The following is a 20,507-nucleotide window of genomic DNA, read 5'->3' on the forward strand; positions in this document are numbered from 1 at the left end:
GGCGGGCGGTTTGGACAAAGAGGACGGATCTTAGGGAGGACTTAGGTGAGGTTAGAGTGTGAAGGAGGATGAGGGGACTCCTAGACAACGGAGATAGAAGTTGGGGAAAGTAGTGTCTGAGATCCTGCCTCTATCGCCCGCCCCTCTCTTAATTCTTCAAGCAGATTCAAAGACTGCCGTCGTAAATCCTAGAGCCAACTTGGACCCAATCCACTTAGGAGCTTCAAAGTTGGAATTGTGTACTGAGAAAGGTATCTTGTGTGAACACCAGGGGTCCGAATCCTTAAGCCAGTGCTCCAGCTTTGTCCTCCCCCCTCCTTTTCTCCCCAATCCCATTCCCACTGCATCTTATGTTTCTGCCTTTGTCTGACTCCCTCATTGGCGTCCCTGTTTCCCTCCTCTTCTTTATACCCATTTCTCATTTTCAATCTCTTTTCTTCATCCTTTCAACCACCTTCTATCACCTTATATCTGCTCATTACTAAGTCATGCTCTTAGCAACCCAGGTGTCTACTGAGTCATCCCTTTAGCAGCCTTATAGTATGGCAACAGTTTGAATTTATAGACTGGGGTTAACGCCATTTTCAGAAGGTCATTTCCACAGCTATTACAGTAACTTTTTTTTTTCTTTTTTCTTTTCTCTTTTCTCTCTCTCTCTCTCTTTTTTTTTTTTTTTTTTTTTGGTTTTTTGAGACAGATTTCTCTGTTGCTTTGGAGCCTGTCCTGGAATTGGTTTTGCCAGACAGGGTTTCTCTGTGTAGCTCTGGATGCCCTGGAACTCACTCTGTAGACCAGGCTGGCCTTGAACTCAGAGATCCATCTGCCTCTGCCTCCTGAGTGCAGGAATCAAACAAAGGCATGTGCCACCACTACCCAGCTCTGTAACTATTTTAAGATTCATTTTTATTTGTGTGTGTGTATGTTTATATATGTGTATGCCACAGACACAGGGCATCAGATTTCTTGGAACCAGAGTTACAGGTGTTTGTGAACCACCTGATGGGTACTGAGAGATCTCTGATACTCTGGAAAACTGGAAAGTGTTCTTAACCAGCAAGCCATCTCTCCAGTCCTATTTCTGTAGCTGTTTTTAAATAATGTCTAACAGCTGGGAAGAATCCTAAAGAGTCTAGGAAAGTGAGAAAATTCGGTTGATAGAATCTGATATGAAAGCTGAAAATGAAGCTCTGTTGGAAAAACAGTCACAATCAACAAGAGGGAATAAAATAACCAAAGGCCGTAATTGCATATAATTTAAAAGATTTTACTATTTAATTTTCAAAGATGAGATGGAGCTTAGGAGAAAATTAAACTGTATCCCTATTTCTAAATATTTACAAAGTGCAGTTTCAAATGGATTAAAAAATAAAGGAAAAACTTTAGAATTGTAGAGGAATGTTAGGAGAATATCTATGAATTTCGACTAGGGAAATAATTTTGTTTTAGGTGGGGGTTGATTGGTTGGTTTTAATATATTTTAGTTCTTTTTGTTGAGGAGGTAGGGTCTTTCCACATTGCCCTGGCTGTCCTGAAACTTACTATGAAGACCAGACTGGCCTCAAACACATAGAGATTCACCTGCCTCTGCCTCCCAAATACTGGGATTAAAGGCGTGCGCCACCATACCTGGTCTTTTAAAAATCCTGCTCTTCCGGAGGTCCTGAGTTCAATTCCCAGCAACCACATGATGGCTCACAACCATCTGTAATGAGGTCTGGTGCCCTCTTCTGGCTAGTTGTATACATAATAAATAAATATTTAAAAAAAAATAAAAAAAATAACCAATAAATATGTATAGTTTGATTTTTTTTTCGAGACAGAGTTTCTCTGTAGCTTTGGAGCCTGTCCTGGAATTCACCCTGTAGATCAGGCTGGCCTCAAACTCACAGAGATCCACCTGCCTGTCTCCCGAGTGCTGGAATTAAAGGCACGTGCCTCCACCACCCAATGTATAATTTTGTTTTGTATACCTACAGAAAATAAAATTTTTAAATGCAAAAAAAAAAATCCCTAAAATGAACACAAGATGAATGGACACTTCACAAATCAATAAGCAAACGGTCAAACACATGTGAAACCTCATTAATAATAAAGATAATTGCTATTAAAGTCAATAATTCTAAACTGATGAGATGGCTTATCAGGGTAAAGCATTTGCAACCAGGCTTGACCTGAGTTTGAGCTCTGGGTCCCACATGATGGGAGGGGAAAGTCAGTTCCTGCAAGTTGTCCTCAGACCTCCACAAGTGCACTGTGGTATAACTGCACAGACACATCAACATACAAACACACCATTACTGTTTTGTAGCCATAACTGTTCATGGACTTTTGTTCTGTGAGTGTGTGTGGAAGTCAGAGGACAACATAGAGGCGTGAGTTCTCTTCCACCATGTGGATCCAAGAGGTACAACGCATAAGGCCTGGTAACAAGCACCTTTACCCACTGGTCCATCTCACTGGCCCCTTTGTGTTTTAATATTGTATTTTATTTAACCCAATGTATCTCACTTGACTACTGAACAGTTACACAGGGCTGGTGGCTTTAGATAAAGTCTATCTTCCACTAAATATTGGTTGAGACACTACATTAGTTTCGTATTACTGCTACAACAAATCATCCTAAACTTAATAAACTAATAAAAACTTATTTTCATACAGTTCTGGAAAGCAGAAGTTCAGATTGGGTCTCAGTGGACTAAAATCAAGATGGTAATTGGGTTTATTTCCTTCTGGAGAAACTAAACTGGCTTCTCTGTGGGTCCCAGGGATCTGAACACAGGTCCTCATGCTTGCATAGCAAGTGCTTTACCCACTGAGTCCTCTCCCCAGCCCTGGATGCATTCTTTAACCCAGACTTTACTACTTTTCCCTTGTCTTTCTAGGTGTGAGACTACCCTTTAATGAGACATTTATCCAGCCCACCCTCTCCTTAAAATAGCCTTGCTCAAATCAATAGCCATGTCTTTTTGGTTAACCTCAGTGGTCTCTACATTGGCCTTCTAGCTTCTTCAGTATTGTTTTCTGTTGCCCACTCATCACACAGACATGCAGCTTTTCTGAAATAAAATTTCCCCTTTATTTTATTACTTACCTAGTCAGATATGTAGTCCATGTTCCTTCATATGACACATAAGTGGTGGAGGTGGGGAGTTGCAAACATAAATCTATTATTTCTCCTCATACCAGGGTCTCTTGGAGACAATCTAAAGACAAGCTTTATTGCATTTATTTTATTTAGTGAGGGGAGGGGAGCGTGGGTACGCACATGTGGAGGGCAGAGGGCAGCTTGTAGGAGTCGGTTCTCTTTCTAACATGTAGGTTTCAGGCATCAAACTCAGGTCAGCAGGCTTGTTGACAAGTATTACCCCCTGAACCATCTCACCGGCCCTTAAGACATTTTCTTGAGACTAGTTCTTATTCTGTATTTGAAGAGGACCTTGAACTTCCGATCCTCCTGTCTCCATCTCCCCAAAGTGCTGAGATTATAGGCATGCACTACTCAATCCAGGTTTTTGTGGTACTGTGGATTGTAGCCAGGGCTTCACGTATGCTAGACAAGCACATTACCAAGTAACCCACACTCCCAGGCCCATTACTACAGGCTTTTAAGAGCCAGTCCCAACACACCTTTTCAATTTGTCTCACCCCACTGTCTCCCATGGTTACAGTGCTCCAGGCAATCTGGCCTCTCTTCAAGTACTCCAACTCTTCCTATTTCTATAACTTCCAATAACCATTTTGTAACTGTGAAATAGTTGACACAACAAGAAAAATATATATAGCCCATATGTAAGTTTGGAAGTCTGACAAAATAGCAATCAATGAACCAATTCCCTAACTTAAAGTAGGTGTAATTATAATCTTAGTACTTGAAAGTCTGGTGAAGTATTACAACTTCAAGCCAGCCTGGGTGACAGAGAAATCCTGGTATAAAACAATCCCCTCAACATAGTGAAATTACTGGTCCCATTGAAATGTCTCTTTTCAAACTACTCCCTATACTGTGAAATCTACTATTGTTCTGTCTGTAATATTTATTGTGTGTGTGTGTGTGTGTGTGTGTGTGTGTGTGTGTGTGTGTGTGAGAGAGAGAGAGAGAGAGAGAGAGAGAGAGAGAGAGAGAGAGAGAGAACATATTGGGGTTTTTTGTTTGTTTTTTGAAACAGGGTTTCTCTGTAGCTTTGGAGCCTGTCCTGGAACTCGCTCTATAGACCAGGCTGGCCTCGAACTCAGAGATCTACCTGTCTCTGCCTTCCGAGTGCTGGGATTAAAGGTCTGTGCCACCACTGCCTGGCCAATGAATAACTTTTTTTTAAGTTTTTCTGTTTATATTTTGAGACAGAGTCTGGCTATGTAACCCAGACTGATGTCAAACTCATGATCTTCCTGCCCTGGCCTTTTGAGCGCTAACAAAGGGAGTTGAACCTTATCTTTTTTTTATCAATTAAATTAATTCACTTATTTTACATTATCTTTTAGATACCTGTTTTAGAGCTGCTTACAAAGATTTTATTAGTTCCTTGGGGATTTTGTACAATGTGTTTTGATCATACTTACCCCTCCCCCAACTCTTCCCAGATCTAGCTCCCTTTCCCTGCCCCCACCCAACTTTATGTGCTTTTTTTTTCACCCATCATGTCGGGTTTGTGCTGACAATATATATATTATTGGATTGTGACCTTCTACTGGAGCATGGTCAATTTAGGAGTAGGGTGCAGATTGTGGTGGCACACACTTCTTTTGGTTTTTAGATACAAGGTATCTTAGTGTAACCACCCTGGATGTCCCGGAACTCAATTTGTAAACTAGGCTAGCCTCAAACTCACTAAGATCAGTCTCAGTGGCACACACCTGGATTCCCAGAAATCATGAGGTGGAGGCAGGCAGATCTGAATTCAAGGCCAGCCTGGTCTACTAAGAACAGGACAGCCAGGGCTACACAGAGAAACCCTGTCTTGAAAAACAAAAATAAAGCCGGGTAGTAGTGGCACACACCTTTAATCCCAGCACTTGGGAGGCAGAGGCAGGTGGATCTCTGTGAGTTTGAGGCCTACCTGGTCTACAAAGCAAGTTCCAGGACAGCCAGGGCTGTTACACAGAAAAACCCTGTCTCAAAAATAAATAAGTAAAATACCGTAAAAAGAGTGGGCTCTACACTCTTAAAGAAAACTGACTCTCCTCTCCCAGCAGCTATCAGTTGCCAACAGCTCCTTCACTGGGGTGCCCACTTCCTTTCTGTATGCTGGGATTTGGTCTAGCTTAAGCTTGCACAGGGTTTGTGCATGCTGTCAAAATCTCCGTGGGTTCACACGTGCAGCTGCCCCTGCTATGTCCAGAGGACACTTTCCCTGGTACTTTCCCTGTATCCATCTACCACCTCTGACTCTTAGTCTTTCCACCCCTTTTTCTGCAATGGTTACTGAGCCTTGGGAGGAGGGGATACAATACAGATGTCCCCTCTAGGGGACATTCTGCTGTCTCTTATCCTCTGCACTTGGGCCTGCTTACAAAGGCTTTAAGCTAAGGATTGCAATGAGCTGACTCGCTTTCAGAAAGATCCCCTTGGTGGCCATGGCAGAGAGGAGAACTTTAGAGTAACAGACCATCAAGGTTTCTGGGACTATTGTCTGACATTAGAGCAAAGCTTGACTTAGTGTGGTGACAGCAGAGACTGAGGGCACGGATAGGAAACATCAGAAAGTAAACTCAGGGTCATAACTGGTGAGATGTGGCAAGGGAGAAAGAACTAGAGGTACGGTACGGTGAAGGACAGTGCCAGCATTGATGCTTCATTCCACCTCTTGTTACTCCAGATGTATAAGTTAGACCTCGCACCAGATCCCAAGGAGATAGCAGCCATTGAGGCTAGAAAAAATCGAGAAAAGGAGCGACAATGCCGATTCTTCAATGTGCAGAACCGAATCATGGGGGTGAGTGGGTAATGGAAACCACTTTACAAGACTGGGGCTACTTCCCTCTTACACCTAGAAAGGAATGTAGCAGTGCATTATAGCCCCTCTGGATTCAAGAAGGCCGTAGGAGTGGAAAGGAAGGAGCTGGGGAGCCAACTTCATATGCCTGGACAGGCTTAGGAAGAGTCAGAATTGTGCAGGAACAAACGATAGGGTGACAGCTGGCTCCTCTTTGGTCAACTCTTGGACTGTAACTGGTTCTTGAGAAACAACACGGAGCCACAACAGTGTGTAAAGAATATTTAAGGGATTTTTGCAAGGCTAAATATGACAATTATATTCGTTATTTTTCCTGTTATGACAAAATGCCTGACAATACAAGGAAGGAGGGTTTTGGCTCAATTTGAGTATATAATCCATTATGGGGGGAAGAAGCAGGAAGGGGCTGGCCACTTTGCGCCCACAGTTATGAAGCAGAATTCAGTTCACTTTCTCCTTTCTATTCAATACAGGACCCTAATTCATGGTATGGTACTGCCCACAGTTAAGGCAGGTTTCCCCACTTAAAATGATCCAATCTAGAAACTTCCTTATAGACATGTCCAAAGGTTTCTCTCCTAAGTGATTCTAGATGCTAGTATTATTTATTTGGGAGGGGCATGTGGTATATACATGCTACAGTGTGAATGTGCAGGTCCAAAGATAACTTGTAAGAGTTGGCCCTCTCCTTCCATGATGTGGCTCTCTGGTATCAGACTCTCTCAGGCCTGAACTTTATCCACTGAAGCATCTTACCAGACCATGTTGATAATATTAACCTTCACAGCTGTTTATTCTTCACTCAACTGTATGCCCTTTTGTACCATTTTGAAATGTTTTAAGTAACTTACAATGAAAGAAAAAGTATTGATTAATAAAAAAGACACCACACTTGTGTTCAAAGCTAGGTCTGCTATTATGTATGTGGCTTTATGATATGTAATCTATCCTGTCCTCCTCTGTAAAATGAGACCAAATAAAGCATCGAGATGTCAACTTTGAAAAATCAGAGTATACTACCTGACCATAAGCAAACTGAAGTTTGAGTGGTCTGATCTTCTGGTTGCAAGAATTTCCTTGGGATCCACCCTATACCAAGTACTATGTTGGACAGTGGAGAAATATAATGATAGCTAAGGCCTAACTTCTACCCTGAAACAGCTCACAGCCTAGTGGAGGAGATAATAGAGCATCTGATGTCATTACATTTTGGACAATGGGTCCTAGGTTATGGGATAGAACCTTCCTGAACAAGTCTTGAATGGTAAACTGAAGTTGGGGTAAAGGAAGGAAAGGCTTTCCAAATGGAGGAAACAGCAAAGGCTGTGGGTTCAAACCACTAGACTTAAATACTAACAGTTCCTGAGACTAATGTGAGGGGGCAGGGAAAGAGGGCAAAAAAGATAAAGGCAAAAGCAGCAACTAGACCACAATGGTGTTTACAAGCTTTGTTCTGGGGTTAGAACTTTATCCAGTAGGTCCTAAAGAGAAGGGGGTAATTTCTAAACAGCATGTTAGAGCATTCAATGTACCATGCAGAGACCCTACTCTAATTTAGCCCCTTTCTTTGAGATCCAGGTGGATGTGGAAGCCCTGAACAGCCAGGTGGAGGAACGAAAGATTCGTGAAGCAGTGGAGCGAAGCAATGATATGGCTTATGGTAAACTAAGGCTGGGGCAAAACAATGGTATAAAAGAGAGAGAGTGGGCTGGAGCTGGGCGACTCCTCCTCTGAATAGAGCCTGGGGCTCTGGGAGTGTTAAGACAAGTCAGATGAGGAACAGAGACTGGTTGACTGGGCTCTGTTCTGGGTTGTCTTCATGTCCCTGTCAATCACTCCTAGATACCAAGCATGCACACTATGATCTGGTAGCACAGATGCTTGAGAAGGAAGAGGCAGAACGGGCATGTCGGTTATCCAAGAGAATGCAGGATTTTCGGGAGCAAAGACAGCAACTCAAGAATGGACATGAATTTGACTTCTGTGATCCCAACCAACTCTATGAGATTCCAGCCTCTTACTATGAGAGAGAACCATACTTTGGCCCAGCCAGCATGCAGTACTTCCTTGGAGAGGACCTGGAGAGGGAGTCACGCCTGAAAATGCAGCAGGAGCAGTTCAGATACAACCTGGACAAACAGCTGCAGGAGCAACAGGCAGCCAGAGACGAGGAGGCGCGTGCAGGTCAGTAGGCTAGCAGGGAGCTCACCTGATCTGGGGATAGCACTGTGTAAGGAGGTAGTTACCCATCCAGCCGAGGCAGAAAGGCTAGCCTCTACAAACCCTAACCTCCTTGACTTCCTTCAGCAACTGACACTGTAGCCATTATTCATGACTTCTTGGCACTGACCTGGGGGAAGCATTTTATGGTTCTATTTACTTTCAGCTTTGGGCTCTCCATAACTGAGTTTGTCTTTCTTTTATTTAATGAGACAGGCTCTTGCTATGTATATACAGCCTAGGGTGGGCTTGAACTCATTAATCCTCATTCCTCAGCCCCATGAATACTGGGGTTCCAGTCATGCACCACCTTGACAGCTCAGTTTCTGTCTTTAAAATAGGGAATATAATTTCCATCACATAGAATAGCAACTACCACTATGATACAGTCTGTGACCACACCCTTCTTTTACACTAGAGAAAACCTTTCCCGGGTAAGGCCATGTCTTTCTACTCAAATTTCAACCTTCAATCACCAAGGTCTGATGGGGCCTAAGAACAGTGAGACCCGTGTGTGGCTGGAGTTGGGAAAAATTTAGTAGCTTTGTTGATGCTGTGGCCGTGGCTGACATACCATTTTCCTCTTGATCTCTGAACTTCAACAATTTGTTATTGTTTTGGCCCTGGGGATAGAATCCAGGACATCATATATGCTAAGTACATACTCCTACCACTGAGCTATTTTCTCAGCACCCAAAACCTTTAATATACTTATATGCATCTCTGCCATTCACCTTACCAGGTTGTTGTAGTCTGATTATCTATTTGATCTCTCTCTCTCACACCAGAGAGGGAGGATTTTTTTCTTGGCGTGGGGAGTGTTGAGACAGGGTCTCATGAAACACACTGGCTTTGAACTTGCTATATAGCCAAGGATGACCTTGAAGTTCTGATCTTCCTGCCTCTATCTCCCAAGTGCTGGAATTATAGGCATACACCACCACACTGGACTAGGCAGGCAGTTCTCTGAGACAGGAGCTAATTCTGTGGTATCCTTAAAACCTAACAAATAACCTGTAGACTGAGGCTTAGAGAGATGAAATTACTTAAGGCCACATAGCAAATATGACAGAACTACAATGTTCCCCAAGTTGCTGTGCTTTGGCTATCCGTGACCCCAAAGAGTAACTCCTTCCATATCACTAACTTTGACACTGACATCTGTATACACAAATATAAAGTATGCCAAACAAATAGGTAATGAGTGAACCTGGACTGGGGACTAGAAGAGGCAAGTGCAATGCCCTGGCCTATTTCCCTGTGTAGCTTTGCTTAGTGATCAGCTGCGCCTAGCCGTGGACACAAGAGCTGCTGAACTGGCCAGGCTGGAGGAGTCCTGCAAAGCAGCCATGAGGACTGCTATGGCCAATGCCAACAAAGCCCAGGTATGTCCTGACTATCCAGTACACTAAGCCCACCCCAATTCCTGAACAAAGTCCTGGGGGAACCTTACCCACAACTTTCTCCTCACACCCAATTTCAAACCAGTGCAAGTGTTCTCATCTACCCAAGAACTCCCCACTTCCACCTAAGAGCCTATTAAAGCATAAGTCGCCTCTCCCCCTACCTCCACATACAGGGTAACTTAAGATCCCTGATCTCAGACTAAATGCAGAGAAATGCCCTGGCCATTCTCTCCCCCTCCATCATACCCTTAGGGTCATTAAAAATCCACGCTATGTCTCTCCCTTCTCTGAGATTAGTACAGCTGTATTTTTCCCACCCCTTCAAGTAAGTTTCTTAAGACTGGGCCCTTACACTGCTTATATTTGGGGGACCCACCAGGCAGCTAAGCAGGCCCTGCTGCAGCGCCGTGAACAGCAGCAGCAACAGGAGGCCAACCTCACGGAGATCAAGAAACAAATCACCAGTGATCTGCTGACTGAGAATCCTCAGGCTGCCCAGCGCCCCCACGCTCCTCACAGGGTCCTGCCCTATTGCTGGAAGGGCATGACTCCAGAGCAGCGAGCAGCCATCAGGAAAACCCAAGAAATACAACGACAAGAGAAAAAGGAACAGCGCCAAGCAGAAAAGTCCGTGGAAGCTGAGTGGGGACGCCAAACCATCAACTTGGCTGAAGCAGCACTGGAGCTAGAGGAACAGGAGAAGGAACTGTGTGCAGAATTCCGGAGGGGGCTGGGCTCCTTCAACCAGGAGTTAGCTAGGGAGCAACAAACCCAGTGAGTTCTAGGGTGTATCAATGGGGAGGAAGGCTGAGGGTAGGTGGGAAGGGATGACAAGGAAGGACCAGGGACAGGGAAAGCACATCACCTGTGTCCTTGAATTTTCACAGGCAAAATTATCTGAATTCGATCATCTACACCAACCAACCTACTGCCCAGTATTTTCTGCAGTTCAACACCAGCAGCCGCTGAACACAGGATGGTGACCTCCTTTCTCACCTATCAATCTCACAGGTGGCTAGGAGTCAAAAAGAAAATGCTACATACCCCTATCTCCAATCTCTTCTCAGTAGGAGGGCACTGAGCCCAAACCTCCACTTTCTACCTATCCTAAGTAATAAAGTTGCTCCATACAGTGAAGCATGTGTTGTAACAGAATACAAGTGTAAAATACCACCTTTCCCACTCCACGCTGGGGCTCTTAGCTACCCAGCCTCAGAGCCTGCACTCTTTCTTTCCCCATGTTAGTTTCCCAGTATACAAGAAAGCTCACACCCTGTAAATTTGAGAATTTATTAGGCACAGAGGGTGACTGAAGCAGAGTTACGAAATGGCTGTTAGGTTTCCTTCACGCTGAAAAGAAGCTGGTGTTTTTCTTGTCTTCACCCTTTAAGGCTGCATTCGAATGGCCCCATCCAATCGGATGACCTCTCCATTCAAGAATGGGTTCTCGATTATGGTTTGTACCATCTGAGCGTATTCATCAGGGTCACCCAGTCGATTGGGAAAGGGCACCTGACTGGCCAAGAAGTTGCGCACTTTCTCTGGAAGGGTGGTGAGCAGCGGGGTGGCAAACAAACCTAGACAAGAGACCAGAATCCAAAGTCCATTCTTGTTTTCAGAGTTACTTGTTTCTTCCTCACGTTAGTGCTAAGTTGCTGATATTTAGGTAGTGGGTACCTTCCCTCATCTGCCTATAGATCCCACCCAATTTTAGGTATGGCAAAAAAGAAAGAAAGGTCTACCTGGAGCAATAGTCATCACACGGATGCCTATGGGAGCCAGATCCCGAGCAATGGGCAGTGTCATGCCTACTATGCCCCCTTTGGATGCAGAGTATGCAGCTTGTCCAACCTGGAAAAAGAGTGGAGATTGTAAGTGGGAGAGCCCCCACAAGTCATTCAGATAAGAACTTTGCCCCTGTCCACATACCTGGCCTTCAAAGGCAGCCACACTGGCAGTATTAATGATAACTCCACGTTGGCCTCCCTGATCTGGTTCATTCTGGCCCATCTCCCCAGCAACTAGGCGGATCACATTGAAAGTGCCTAAGAGATTCACCTGGAGGGTGGGGAGAACCATGATGTAGGATCTAAGGCACAGGCTGCCTTCTGTTTGCTTAAAAAGCTGAATGCCCACAACCAGACATTTCTTATTCCTACCCCTGGAGATCTGCCAAGGCCTTACATTGAGAACCCGCTGGAAGTCCTCCAAGGTATGGACCTGGTTCTTCTTTTGGTTGTATGTCTTAATGGCCACTGCAATACCTGCACAGTTGACAGCCACATCTATGCGACCAAACTTTTCTTTCGCTAGAGTCAAAGCTGCTTGTACGTCCTTCTCAGAGGTCACCTTGAAAGGGTGAAGTGACGGAAAGGAATTTATTTCTTGACATACACACACCACTAAACCTAGAGCGGAGGGCAAGCCCAGTCCTTGGATGGGAATAGAATTGTGAGAGCAAGAGGAAGGCCAAGAGAGAGTTGTGGTGGAACTAAGCGGAACATGGTAGGTACTACAGAAAAGAATTGCAAAACAGTTTTTAAATCTGTACTCTCTTTGGATTCGTATGCCCCTGGTAATTCTCAGCTACTATGGATTAGGGCACTATACAACCTTGTTTTTGCCTTTTCTCTTTTGCAGTATTGATAAACTGAGGAGTCTCCCACATGTTAGGCAAGAACTCAACCACTGAGGTATATTCCAATACAACCCTGTTGAGAATTACAGGAACATGAACCAGCTTTTTTAAAAATCCATTTCTGCTGAGTTCAAGTTTTTCAACTCTGTACATACAAACTCACTGGGCAAGATAGGCATTTCCAACTATTCACATCTCCTCCAGGAAATTCTGCCGTGTCCAGTCCTCATCCCCATCATGCTGAGCCCTGGGTTCTTATTGCAGATGTTCTCATGTTCTCAAGGACTCGGGTCAAAAGATAAAGGGAGCTGAATGAATTCACCACCCTTAGATTTATTTGTATGTTTGTGCCAGGGCACATGTGTGGAGGTCAGAGTCGGTTCTTTCCTTATACCATGTGGGTCCTGGGGATCAAACTCAAGTTGTTACGGATAGCAGCAGGTGCTTTTACTGGCTAAGCCATCTGATGGACCCTAGACATCACTCTTATGGGAGAACCCCTCTCAAGTTTCCCTTGCACACTCTGGGAGAGTCGTAACTCACGTTGGCTGGGGCAAACACGCAGCTCTCTCCCAACTTCTTGGCTTGGGCCTCACCCCCCGAGTTAGGTAGGTCCAGAAGCACAGCTGTGGCCCCTTGTCCCACCAGTCTTTTGGCCGTAGCCAGGCCAAGGCCCGAGGCTCCTCCAGTTATTACAGCGACCAGGCCCTATGAAGAGAGGTACACGGTGAACTGCTACTGTCCAAAGCACCCCCCACTTGCCAGTTCCACAAATCCGCGAAGACGCGGGGACAGTCAGTGACCCCAATGTGCTTCCTCTCCCCTCCGCTGGGACCAAGGGGAGGGGGAGGTGGGGGGCGTGTCTCATCCCAGGCGTGAGTCTCTGTTAATCCCTCACACACTGCAGTTAAACGCTGATGTTCACCTACTGAGCCCAACTGCCACAAAACCAGGCCCGGATAAGCAGGACCCTTTACTCCCGATCTCTCCTCTCTAGCTCCTGCCAGCGCAGTCCTAACCTGCGTGAAAAACAAAACGTTAGAGGCACAGGGCAATCTACCTTCACGCTCCGACACGCCGCAGCCATCTTGCACCGGTCTCGCCACCGGAGGAGGGCTTTTAGGCTCTTTTGCACATGCGCTCGCTGATTGGCCCGCACAGAGCCGCCTACTGGGGCGGGGAGCTGCCGCCCCGCACAGTGGGGGGTAGGGAGGTGGGGGGGGGGAGCATGGCCTGCAGCTCCCGGACCCCGGAAAGGGGAAAGTCGTGGCCGGGTTTCGTTTGTAGAAAGAATCTGGTGGCACCTGCATAGTATCACAGCGCTGCTTTACCCTGCTCTCTAGCTGACTATTTGACATGCAGCCAGCTCCACCAGAGCAAGACAGGACGAAGACAGACTGAGTCCCTTTCTCAGTAAAGTTTTCAAGTGTAAGCGAAACCGATTCCTATTTGCCAAGGTTCTACCAGGTCCTGCAGACACAGACACACAGAGGAATAATAACAGGTCCATACTTCCCAGGAGGACACAGTTTGTTTGGAGAAAGACAAAGTTACAGGACAGACAACGAAAGGGACAGAGAAACAACCTTTAAAAAAAAATTCAGTGATAGAACCAAACCCCAAGTCCGTGTACCTGTGCCCGTAGGACAAGTACTCTACCGCGGAGCTACAAACAGCCCAACTACAGATTCCAGAATACTCAGCCGAGGAGAGTAAAGAAAGGAAAAGGACGCTTCTGAGATACAGAGAAGCAGCTGCAGAAAAAACGTTGAGGCCCGGATAGAGGGAGGCCAACTAGGATCACGCTTTGTACCAGTGGATGAAGAGGTCGTTAGGAGCCAGGGATAGGAGCCAGGCATTACCAAACAGGTGCTGCTGGGAGCAAAGTCACAGAGGAGACCTTTGTTCCTGGCTTTGATGCCCAGAGAGCACCCTGCAGATTGGTCCTCATCCAGAGACTGTTGTTAAAAACTCAAGGCTCTGGTCATTCTAGAAGAGTTTTCATTAATATCTCAATTAGAATCTTTTGTTTTGTTTTGTTTTTGTTTTTCAAGACAGGGTTTCTTTGTAGTTTTTTGAAGCCTGCCCTGGAACTTGCTCTGTAGACCAGACTGGCCTCGAACTCACAGAGATCTGCCTGTCCATTAGAATCTTTAGGATGGACATCTAATCTGTCTTCCATCCATATTTTTCCTCAACCCAAAATTTTCAGGCCCACAAATCTCAGCCTACACTTTCTGCCTGTAACTGCATTCTGTTTATTCAATGTTAAGTATAGACTTCCCTCAAAGACGCCCGGTTGTTGACAGCCAGTATACCTATATTGATTTTCACTATTTTTATCAAAGGATTTAGCATCTGACTCACAATCTTTATTTTTAATTCTTGTGTGTGTGGCGGGGGAGTCAAAGAACAACCGCAGGAGAGAACATTGGTTCTCTCCTTCCATCACGTGGATTCTGGGAGTCAAACACAGATCAAGCCTGGTGACAGTATCTTTACCTACTGAACCTGTTCACCATTCCCAGACTCACTATCTAAATGGTTTTGGGAATTGCTCCCATCAACTGTGACCCTAGCAGGATGGATGTAACAAATTTGAGGCTATGTTGGTCTACATAGCCAATCCCAAGCTAGCTGTGAGTAGACTACATGGTGAGTCCCTATCTCAAAAAAAAAAAAAAGGCAGTTCTGCTGCTGGGACTGCATTTAAAAGAAACCAAGGTTAGCATGGGAGCATTGGCCTGATGCACTCTCTTAGTTACAGTGGGCTCTTTTGTGCTCCTTTTGCATTGCCTATTCCTGTGTGACTGCTTCTTTCATACAGAATTAAACTAAAAATAGTCCTTCCCAAGGTGGGGGGGTCCTTTCGGGCCACTCCAGCCATAACCACGTTGCCACTACACCACTGCATATTTGAATTCTCTGCATAGCATTTAGAGCTCCACCTAGTTCCTTTAGATAGGAAGGGTCTCTCACTCTGTAGCTCAGACTATCCTGCAACCCACTACATAGACCAGGCTGACCTAAAATTTGCAGTAATCTTCCTCAGCCCTCCCACTTCAGACTGCTGAGTACTAAGACTAGAAGTGTGAGTCACCATACCCAGCTTTAAAAGTGAATCAGTTAGTCTATTAATTAGTACATGTACATGTGGTTGTTTGCATGAGTTTATATGCACCGCATTCACGTGGGGGCACTCAAAGGCAGAAGAAGGCATCAGATCCCTTGCAACTTGGGAGGCACAAATGCTCTGAGCCACCATGTAAGTGCTAGGATCCAAACCTGGGTACTCTGTAAGAGCAGTAAGTACTCTTAGCCTGAGCCATCTCTCCAACACTGACCTCTCTCTCTCTCTCTCTCTCTCTCTCTCTCTAAATTTGCGACTGTGTAGCCTAAGCTAGTGCCAAAATCACTAAGTAGCTGAGAATGGCACTGAGCTACTGACCTCACACCTCTACTTCCCAAGTGGTGGGATTTCAGAAGGGCATTACTAAACCCTGAGAGAAAGCAAATTCATATGATCCCTCTTTTTTGAGACAGGGTTTCTTTTTATTTATTTATTTATTTATTAAAGATTTCTGTCTCCTCCCCGCTACCGCCTCCCATTTCCCTCCCCCTTCCCCAATCAACTCCCCCTCCCTCATCAGCCCGAAGAGCAGTCAGGGTTCCCTGCCCTGTGGGAAGTCCAAGGTCCACCCACCTCCATTCAGGTCTAGTAAGGTGAACATCCAAACAGCCTAAGCTCAGGGTTTCTTTTTGTAGCTTTGGCTGTTCTCACTCACTCTGTAGAACAAGCTGGCTTCAAACTCACAGAGATTGGCCTATCTCTTCTTCCCGAGTGCTGGGATTAAAGGCATGTGCCACCACCCGGCCATGATCTAACTCTTTATACTGCATATATTCTATACTACATAGCTTCTAAGAAAGGCCTAGGACATGGTAGTTAAACATTTAAACATTAAGAAAAAAAGCTGGGTGGTGGTGGTGCACACCTTTAATACCAGCACTCAGGAGGAAGAGGCAGGCCGATCTCTGTGAGTTCAAGGCCAGCCTGGTCTACAGAGCCAGTTCCAGGACAGCCAAAGCTACAGAGAAACCTGTCTTGAAAAACAAAACAAAACAAAAAGAACAAACAAAAAATTTAAAACCCTCTAAAATTAAAAGTTTGAAATTCTACACTGTATGAAAGAAGAAATAGTCTGATAATGCTTTTGGTCAGGTTTTTTTATTCACCTAATAAGTTTGGGCTCCAAATATGGAAACCAACTAATATTCAGAACTTTGGGCATGGCAAAACTGGTCCCAAAGGCTTGTGGTAAATTGTACTCTGATCCAACTGGGCCTTGTTTGTAGAATTTGGATAATCTCTGAAAGACTTTGAGGCACCTTAGCATTACTGCACCTCCCCTTCCTGGGAATCAGGCCCTTAGCATTAGGAGGCACCTTAGCATTACTGCACCCCCCCTTCCTGGGAACCAGGACCCTAGTAACCAACCACACGTGCACTGGAGCTTTGAGTACTTTCCATCCCCGTTGTAGTCTTTCTTCAATAGACCAGACCCTGGAACTGGGGTGAACCTGCAGGTGTTCCTCCTTGTAATCGCCATAACATTGATCAAGTAGAGTTAGCTGACCATTGAATGAACTAGTCAAAATAGTTGACAAATGATTTTTGGACTTTCCCTTTGATTCTGTACTCCCCCCTCCCTGATTTTGTGGTTTTTCCTTTAAAAGAGCTTGTAATAGACAAAGCAGGCGTCCTTCTCCTCTCGAGGCTGAGGGACCTCTGCCATGCAGAATAAAAATTCCTCTTGGCTATTGCATCAACCATGCTGAGAGTGTCTCTTGGGGCGACCTCCTGCTTGGTGAGGCTTTAGGGCCCAACATCTCCTTCTGGAAAGTAAGTCTCAGGATCTCCTGCTCATTTACCCATTGGTAAACCAGCGCCAAGAACATAGCCTGCCATGTGTGAAGTCAATGGGAGAGTTACTAAAATAAAATGGATTAATTTTGTCAACCCTAACCAATATAGAAATAAATAAACATGGGAGGTTTGTTGCCTATTAATAAATTCCACAGAAGGTTTTTGTTGGAATATTCTATAACTGAAAACAAGAAAGTACTTATAGCTGGGCAGTGGTGGCGCACGCCTTTAATCCCAGCACTTGGGAGACAGAGGCAGGTGGATCTCTGTGAGTTCGAGGCCAGCCTGGTCTACAAGAGCTAGTTCCAGGACAGGCTCCAAAGCTACAGAGAAACCCTGTCTCGAAAAAAAAAAGAAAGTACTTATAGCTAAAAGCAATGCTATACAACTGTAATCCTAGCTACTCGGAAATCTAAGGGAGGAGGATCAGGAGTTAAAGGCCATCCTTGGCTATATGATGGGCTTGAGGCCAGCCTGAGTTCATGAGCCATGTCCAACATAAACAAAAAGCAAAAACAAAAAAAAATCTGTGTAAGAAAACAAGACTTCAAGCAGCTCTGGGCTGATAGCAAGAGTTATGTAGAGTTTATTAATGTTATTCTTCAGAGAAGTGTTCCATAGTCCTTTATATGCTGTGGCATCTTGGTTGGTTTAGTGTTTCCCAGCCTCAATTTGTTTCACTCTGAAATGTCTTTATCCGAAGCCTTCTTTGTCTGTTAGTAGCAATCCCATCTTCCCAGGCAATCAAGTCAGTCCTAGGATTCAGGCATGCTTTACTGGTGTAGAAATTACTTTAACTATGTAAACATGTGTTTACTTTGTTTCTGCTGTGGAATATTACTTCAGCTGTGTAAAGGTGTGTTACATTTGGTTATGCATTTGTTTAGTGATGTAAGGATGTGTGCTTAATTATGTGAAGATGTGTTGCATCTGTTTCACCTTGCCTTCCTAAGGCACCTGATTGGTCTATTAAAAAGCTGAATGACTAGCCAGGCGGTGGTGGCGCACGCCTTTAATCCCAGCACTCGGGAGGCAGAGGCAGGCGGATCTCTGTGAGTTCGAGACCAGCCTGGTCTACAAGAGCTAGTTCCAGGACAGGATCCAAAGCTACAGAGAAACCCTGTTTCGGAAAAAAAAAGCTGAATGACCAATAGCTAAGCAAGGAATGGACAGGCAGGGCTGGCAGGCAAAGAGAATAAATAGGAGAGAAGAAAGTGGGAAGAAGAATGAAGAGAACGACAAAGAAAGAGGGAAGCCAGAAACCAGGAAGCTGCCAGTCAGGCATACACTGGAGGAAGCAAGAAAGTATACCATAAGAAAAGTAAAAAGCCAGAGGCAAATGGTAGATAAAGAGAAACAGGTTAATTTAACTTTTTTTAAAAAAAAAAGTAGCCAGAAACAAGCCTAAGGTAGGTCAAAATTCATAACAAATAAGAAGTCTCTTGCATCATGATTTGGGAGCCTGCTACACTTTACCTCATTTAATCAATTGCCAATTCCCCTCAGCATGCCTTTGGTTTTTCTGTTTTGTTTTGATGGTGCTGGGGATTAAGCCCAGGGCCTCTTGCGTGCTAGCCAAGTGCTCTGCCATTGTGATACTTCCCAATCCCCAAATGCAGCTTGGACTTCGCACTTCCTTTCTCCTATTCTCTTATAACCATCACCCAAAAGCTCTTGCCCATCCTATTTCAACTGGTCAGACTCCACTGTTGTCCCACTTAAAGAGATGCTTAAAGAAACAAGCCAACGAGAGCCTCTTCCTAAAATCCAATTTTTAAATACCTTTAGCGATCCCCTCTAGTTTCCTTTTTGAGAGAGGTTCACACCATGAATCCCTGGCTAACCTGGAGTCTCCCCCTCACTTTTAAGGTTCTCCATCATCTGATGGATGTGGACTGTCTAGCTTCAGCCAGTAAGACACTATACTTTTTGGCAATAATGCACAACTTTATAACTTTATAACTTCCTGCAGTGGTATGACCGTTACAGAAGGAGATCACCAAACTGCACTTGGAAAGAGTGAGAACTCAAGCTATTGGGCAATAGAATTTGAGCTAGTGCTTCAAATAATAGGACTCCAGTCCTTCGTCTCATTCAATTTTGTTGTTCTTATTGGTTGTTTTTTGTTTTTGTTTGTTTGTTTGCTTTTTTGTTGTTGCTTTTTTTCTTTTTTTTGTTGTTGTTTTTTCGAGACAGGGTTTCTCTGTGTAACAGCCCTAGCTGGCTGTCCTGGAACTAGCTCTTGTAGACCAGGCTGGCCTCAAATTCACAGAGATCCACCTACCTCTGCCTCCTAAAAACTGGGATTAAAGGCATGCGCCACCGCCACCTGGCCTCGTCCACTCTTTACTGGCAATACAGCATTACTTTTTCTCATTAGTAGGCTTTCACTCTTAGTCTGTGTTGTTACAGGTCTCTAGCAGAAATTTTATTTTTCCCAGTTTTCCTTTTTTTTCAAATTAAACTTAATTTTTATTTTATATGTAAGGTGTTCTGCCTGCATGTATGCCTATACACCGCATGCACGCAGTGCCCACCAAGGTCAGAAGAGGGTGTTGTATCTCCTAAGACTGAAGTTGCAGATGGTTCTGAGCCACCATGGTGCTAGGAATCAAACCTGGATCCTCTGGGAGAGCAACCAGTGCTCTTAATTGTTGGGCCATCTGTCCAGCTCCTTTATTTGATTTTTTTCAAAAAGCAAACATGTTTACAGAAGCAGAAGCAGAAAAGTCAAGGCGGTTACTTGGGTATTGTCTACTTCTCTATTTCTCCAGGCAACTTGGATATGGTGCTTGGCACAGAGAGCAAGGACAGTTCCAAGAGATGATGTAATACATTTAACCCTCAGTCAAGGCTGCTCTGCCTGGCTCTTTCCTACCATTTAGCTTTCTTTTCCCTTTTCCAGGCTATGCTAGAACTTAACCCACTTCTCCTTCTGTAGCATCACCAGATAAGCATATGGTGCAAATCTGTGTGTACCTTGTATTTTTTTTATTGTCAACTCTAACAGTTCTACCCCACAAGTGACTGCCGGGATAGTGAGGTATTCCTCAGGCACCTACAGCTCCATATGCCTGCCAGGGAGCCAGCACCTACTCTCCCAAAGGGCTGGAGATCTAGTTTGACCTGTGGATCTGTATTAAATGATACCACGTGGCTCAGTGCCTAAGAGAATGGCATTGTTTGCTCGGTGAATAGATGCATATGAAGGATACTGCGATGAGCCTGTGTCTTCTGGTGGACTCAGTAAACAGCCCAATCACTGTACAGTAGAAATTCCTCCTATAATCTGCCTTCCCTTCCCAACCATGGAAGAGCCCGTTCATGCTTCCATATCCATCCAGGTAGGCAGTCTGGAAGGCTGA

General features: G+C 44.8%; 2 protein-coding genes across 2 annotated transcripts; one reads left to right on the forward strand and one right to left on the reverse strand.

Moving 5' to 3' along the window:
- The first annotated feature begins 161 nt into the window (after window positions 1–161).
- Ribc1 (RIB43A domain with coiled-coils 1) lies at window positions 162–10,712 on the forward strand. The gene is made up of 7 exons (XM_075958679.1): window positions 162–251; window positions 5,814–5,930; window positions 7,530–7,611; window positions 7,794–8,135; window positions 9,438–9,556; window positions 9,957–10,351; window positions 10,465–10,712. The coding sequence occupies exons 2-7, from the start codon at window positions 5,814–5,816 to the stop codon at window positions 10,544–10,546; spliced, it is 1,137 nt and encodes a 378-aa protein (XP_075814794.1). The 5' UTR covers window positions 162–251; the 3' UTR covers window positions 10,547–10,712.
- Window positions 10,713–10,853: 141 nt separating this feature from the next.
- On the reverse strand, window positions 10,854–13,358 carry Hsd17b10 (hydroxysteroid 17-beta dehydrogenase 10). Its single transcript, XM_075958110.1, has 6 exons — window positions 13,276–13,358; window positions 12,759–12,923; window positions 11,762–11,926; window positions 11,507–11,635; window positions 11,320–11,428; window positions 10,854–11,154 (listed from the first exon to the last, which is right to left on the reverse strand). Exons 1-6 carry the CDS (start codon window positions 13,300–13,302, stop codon window positions 10,964–10,966), a joined length of 786 nt encoding a protein of 261 aa, XP_075814225.1. The 5' UTR covers window positions 13,303–13,358; the 3' UTR covers window positions 10,854–10,963.
- Between the last annotated feature and the right edge of the window lie 7,149 nt (window positions 13,359–20,507).

Source organism: Microtus pennsylvanicus, chromosome X, assembly GCF_037038515.1.
Source record: "Microtus pennsylvanicus isolate mMicPen1 chromosome X, mMicPen1.hap1, whole genome shotgun sequence".
Taxonomy (NCBI): Eukaryota; Metazoa; Chordata; class Mammalia; order Rodentia; family Cricetidae; genus Microtus; species Microtus pennsylvanicus.

Excerpts from the sequence above, each read along its gene's own strand:
- Ribc1 (XM_075958679.1), top strand. The coding sequence starts at position 5,814 with ATGTATAAGTTAGACCTCGCACCAGATCCCAAGGAGATAGCAGCCATT. Across the intron at positions 8,136-9,437 it reads AGACGAGGAGGCGCGTGCAG|CTTTGCTTAGTGATCAGCTG; the intron begins GTCAGTAGGCTA and ends TTCCCTGTGTAG. Across the intron at positions 10,352-10,464 it reads GCTAGGGAGCAACAAACCCA|GCAAAATTATCTGAATTCGA; the intron begins GTGAGTTCTAGG and ends GAATTTTCACAG.
- Hsd17b10 (XM_075958110.1), bottom strand. The coding sequence starts at position 13,302 with ATGGCTGCGGCGTGTCGGAGCGTGAAG. Across the intron at positions 11,429-11,506 it reads TGGCTGCCTTTGAAGGCCAG|GTTGGACAAGCTGCATACTC; the intron begins GTATGTGGACAG and ends CTCTTTTTCCAG. Across the intron at positions 11,155-11,319 it reads TGTGATGACTATTGCTCCAG|GTTTGTTTGCCACCCCGCTG; the intron begins GTAGACCTTTCT and ends TCTCTTGTCTAG.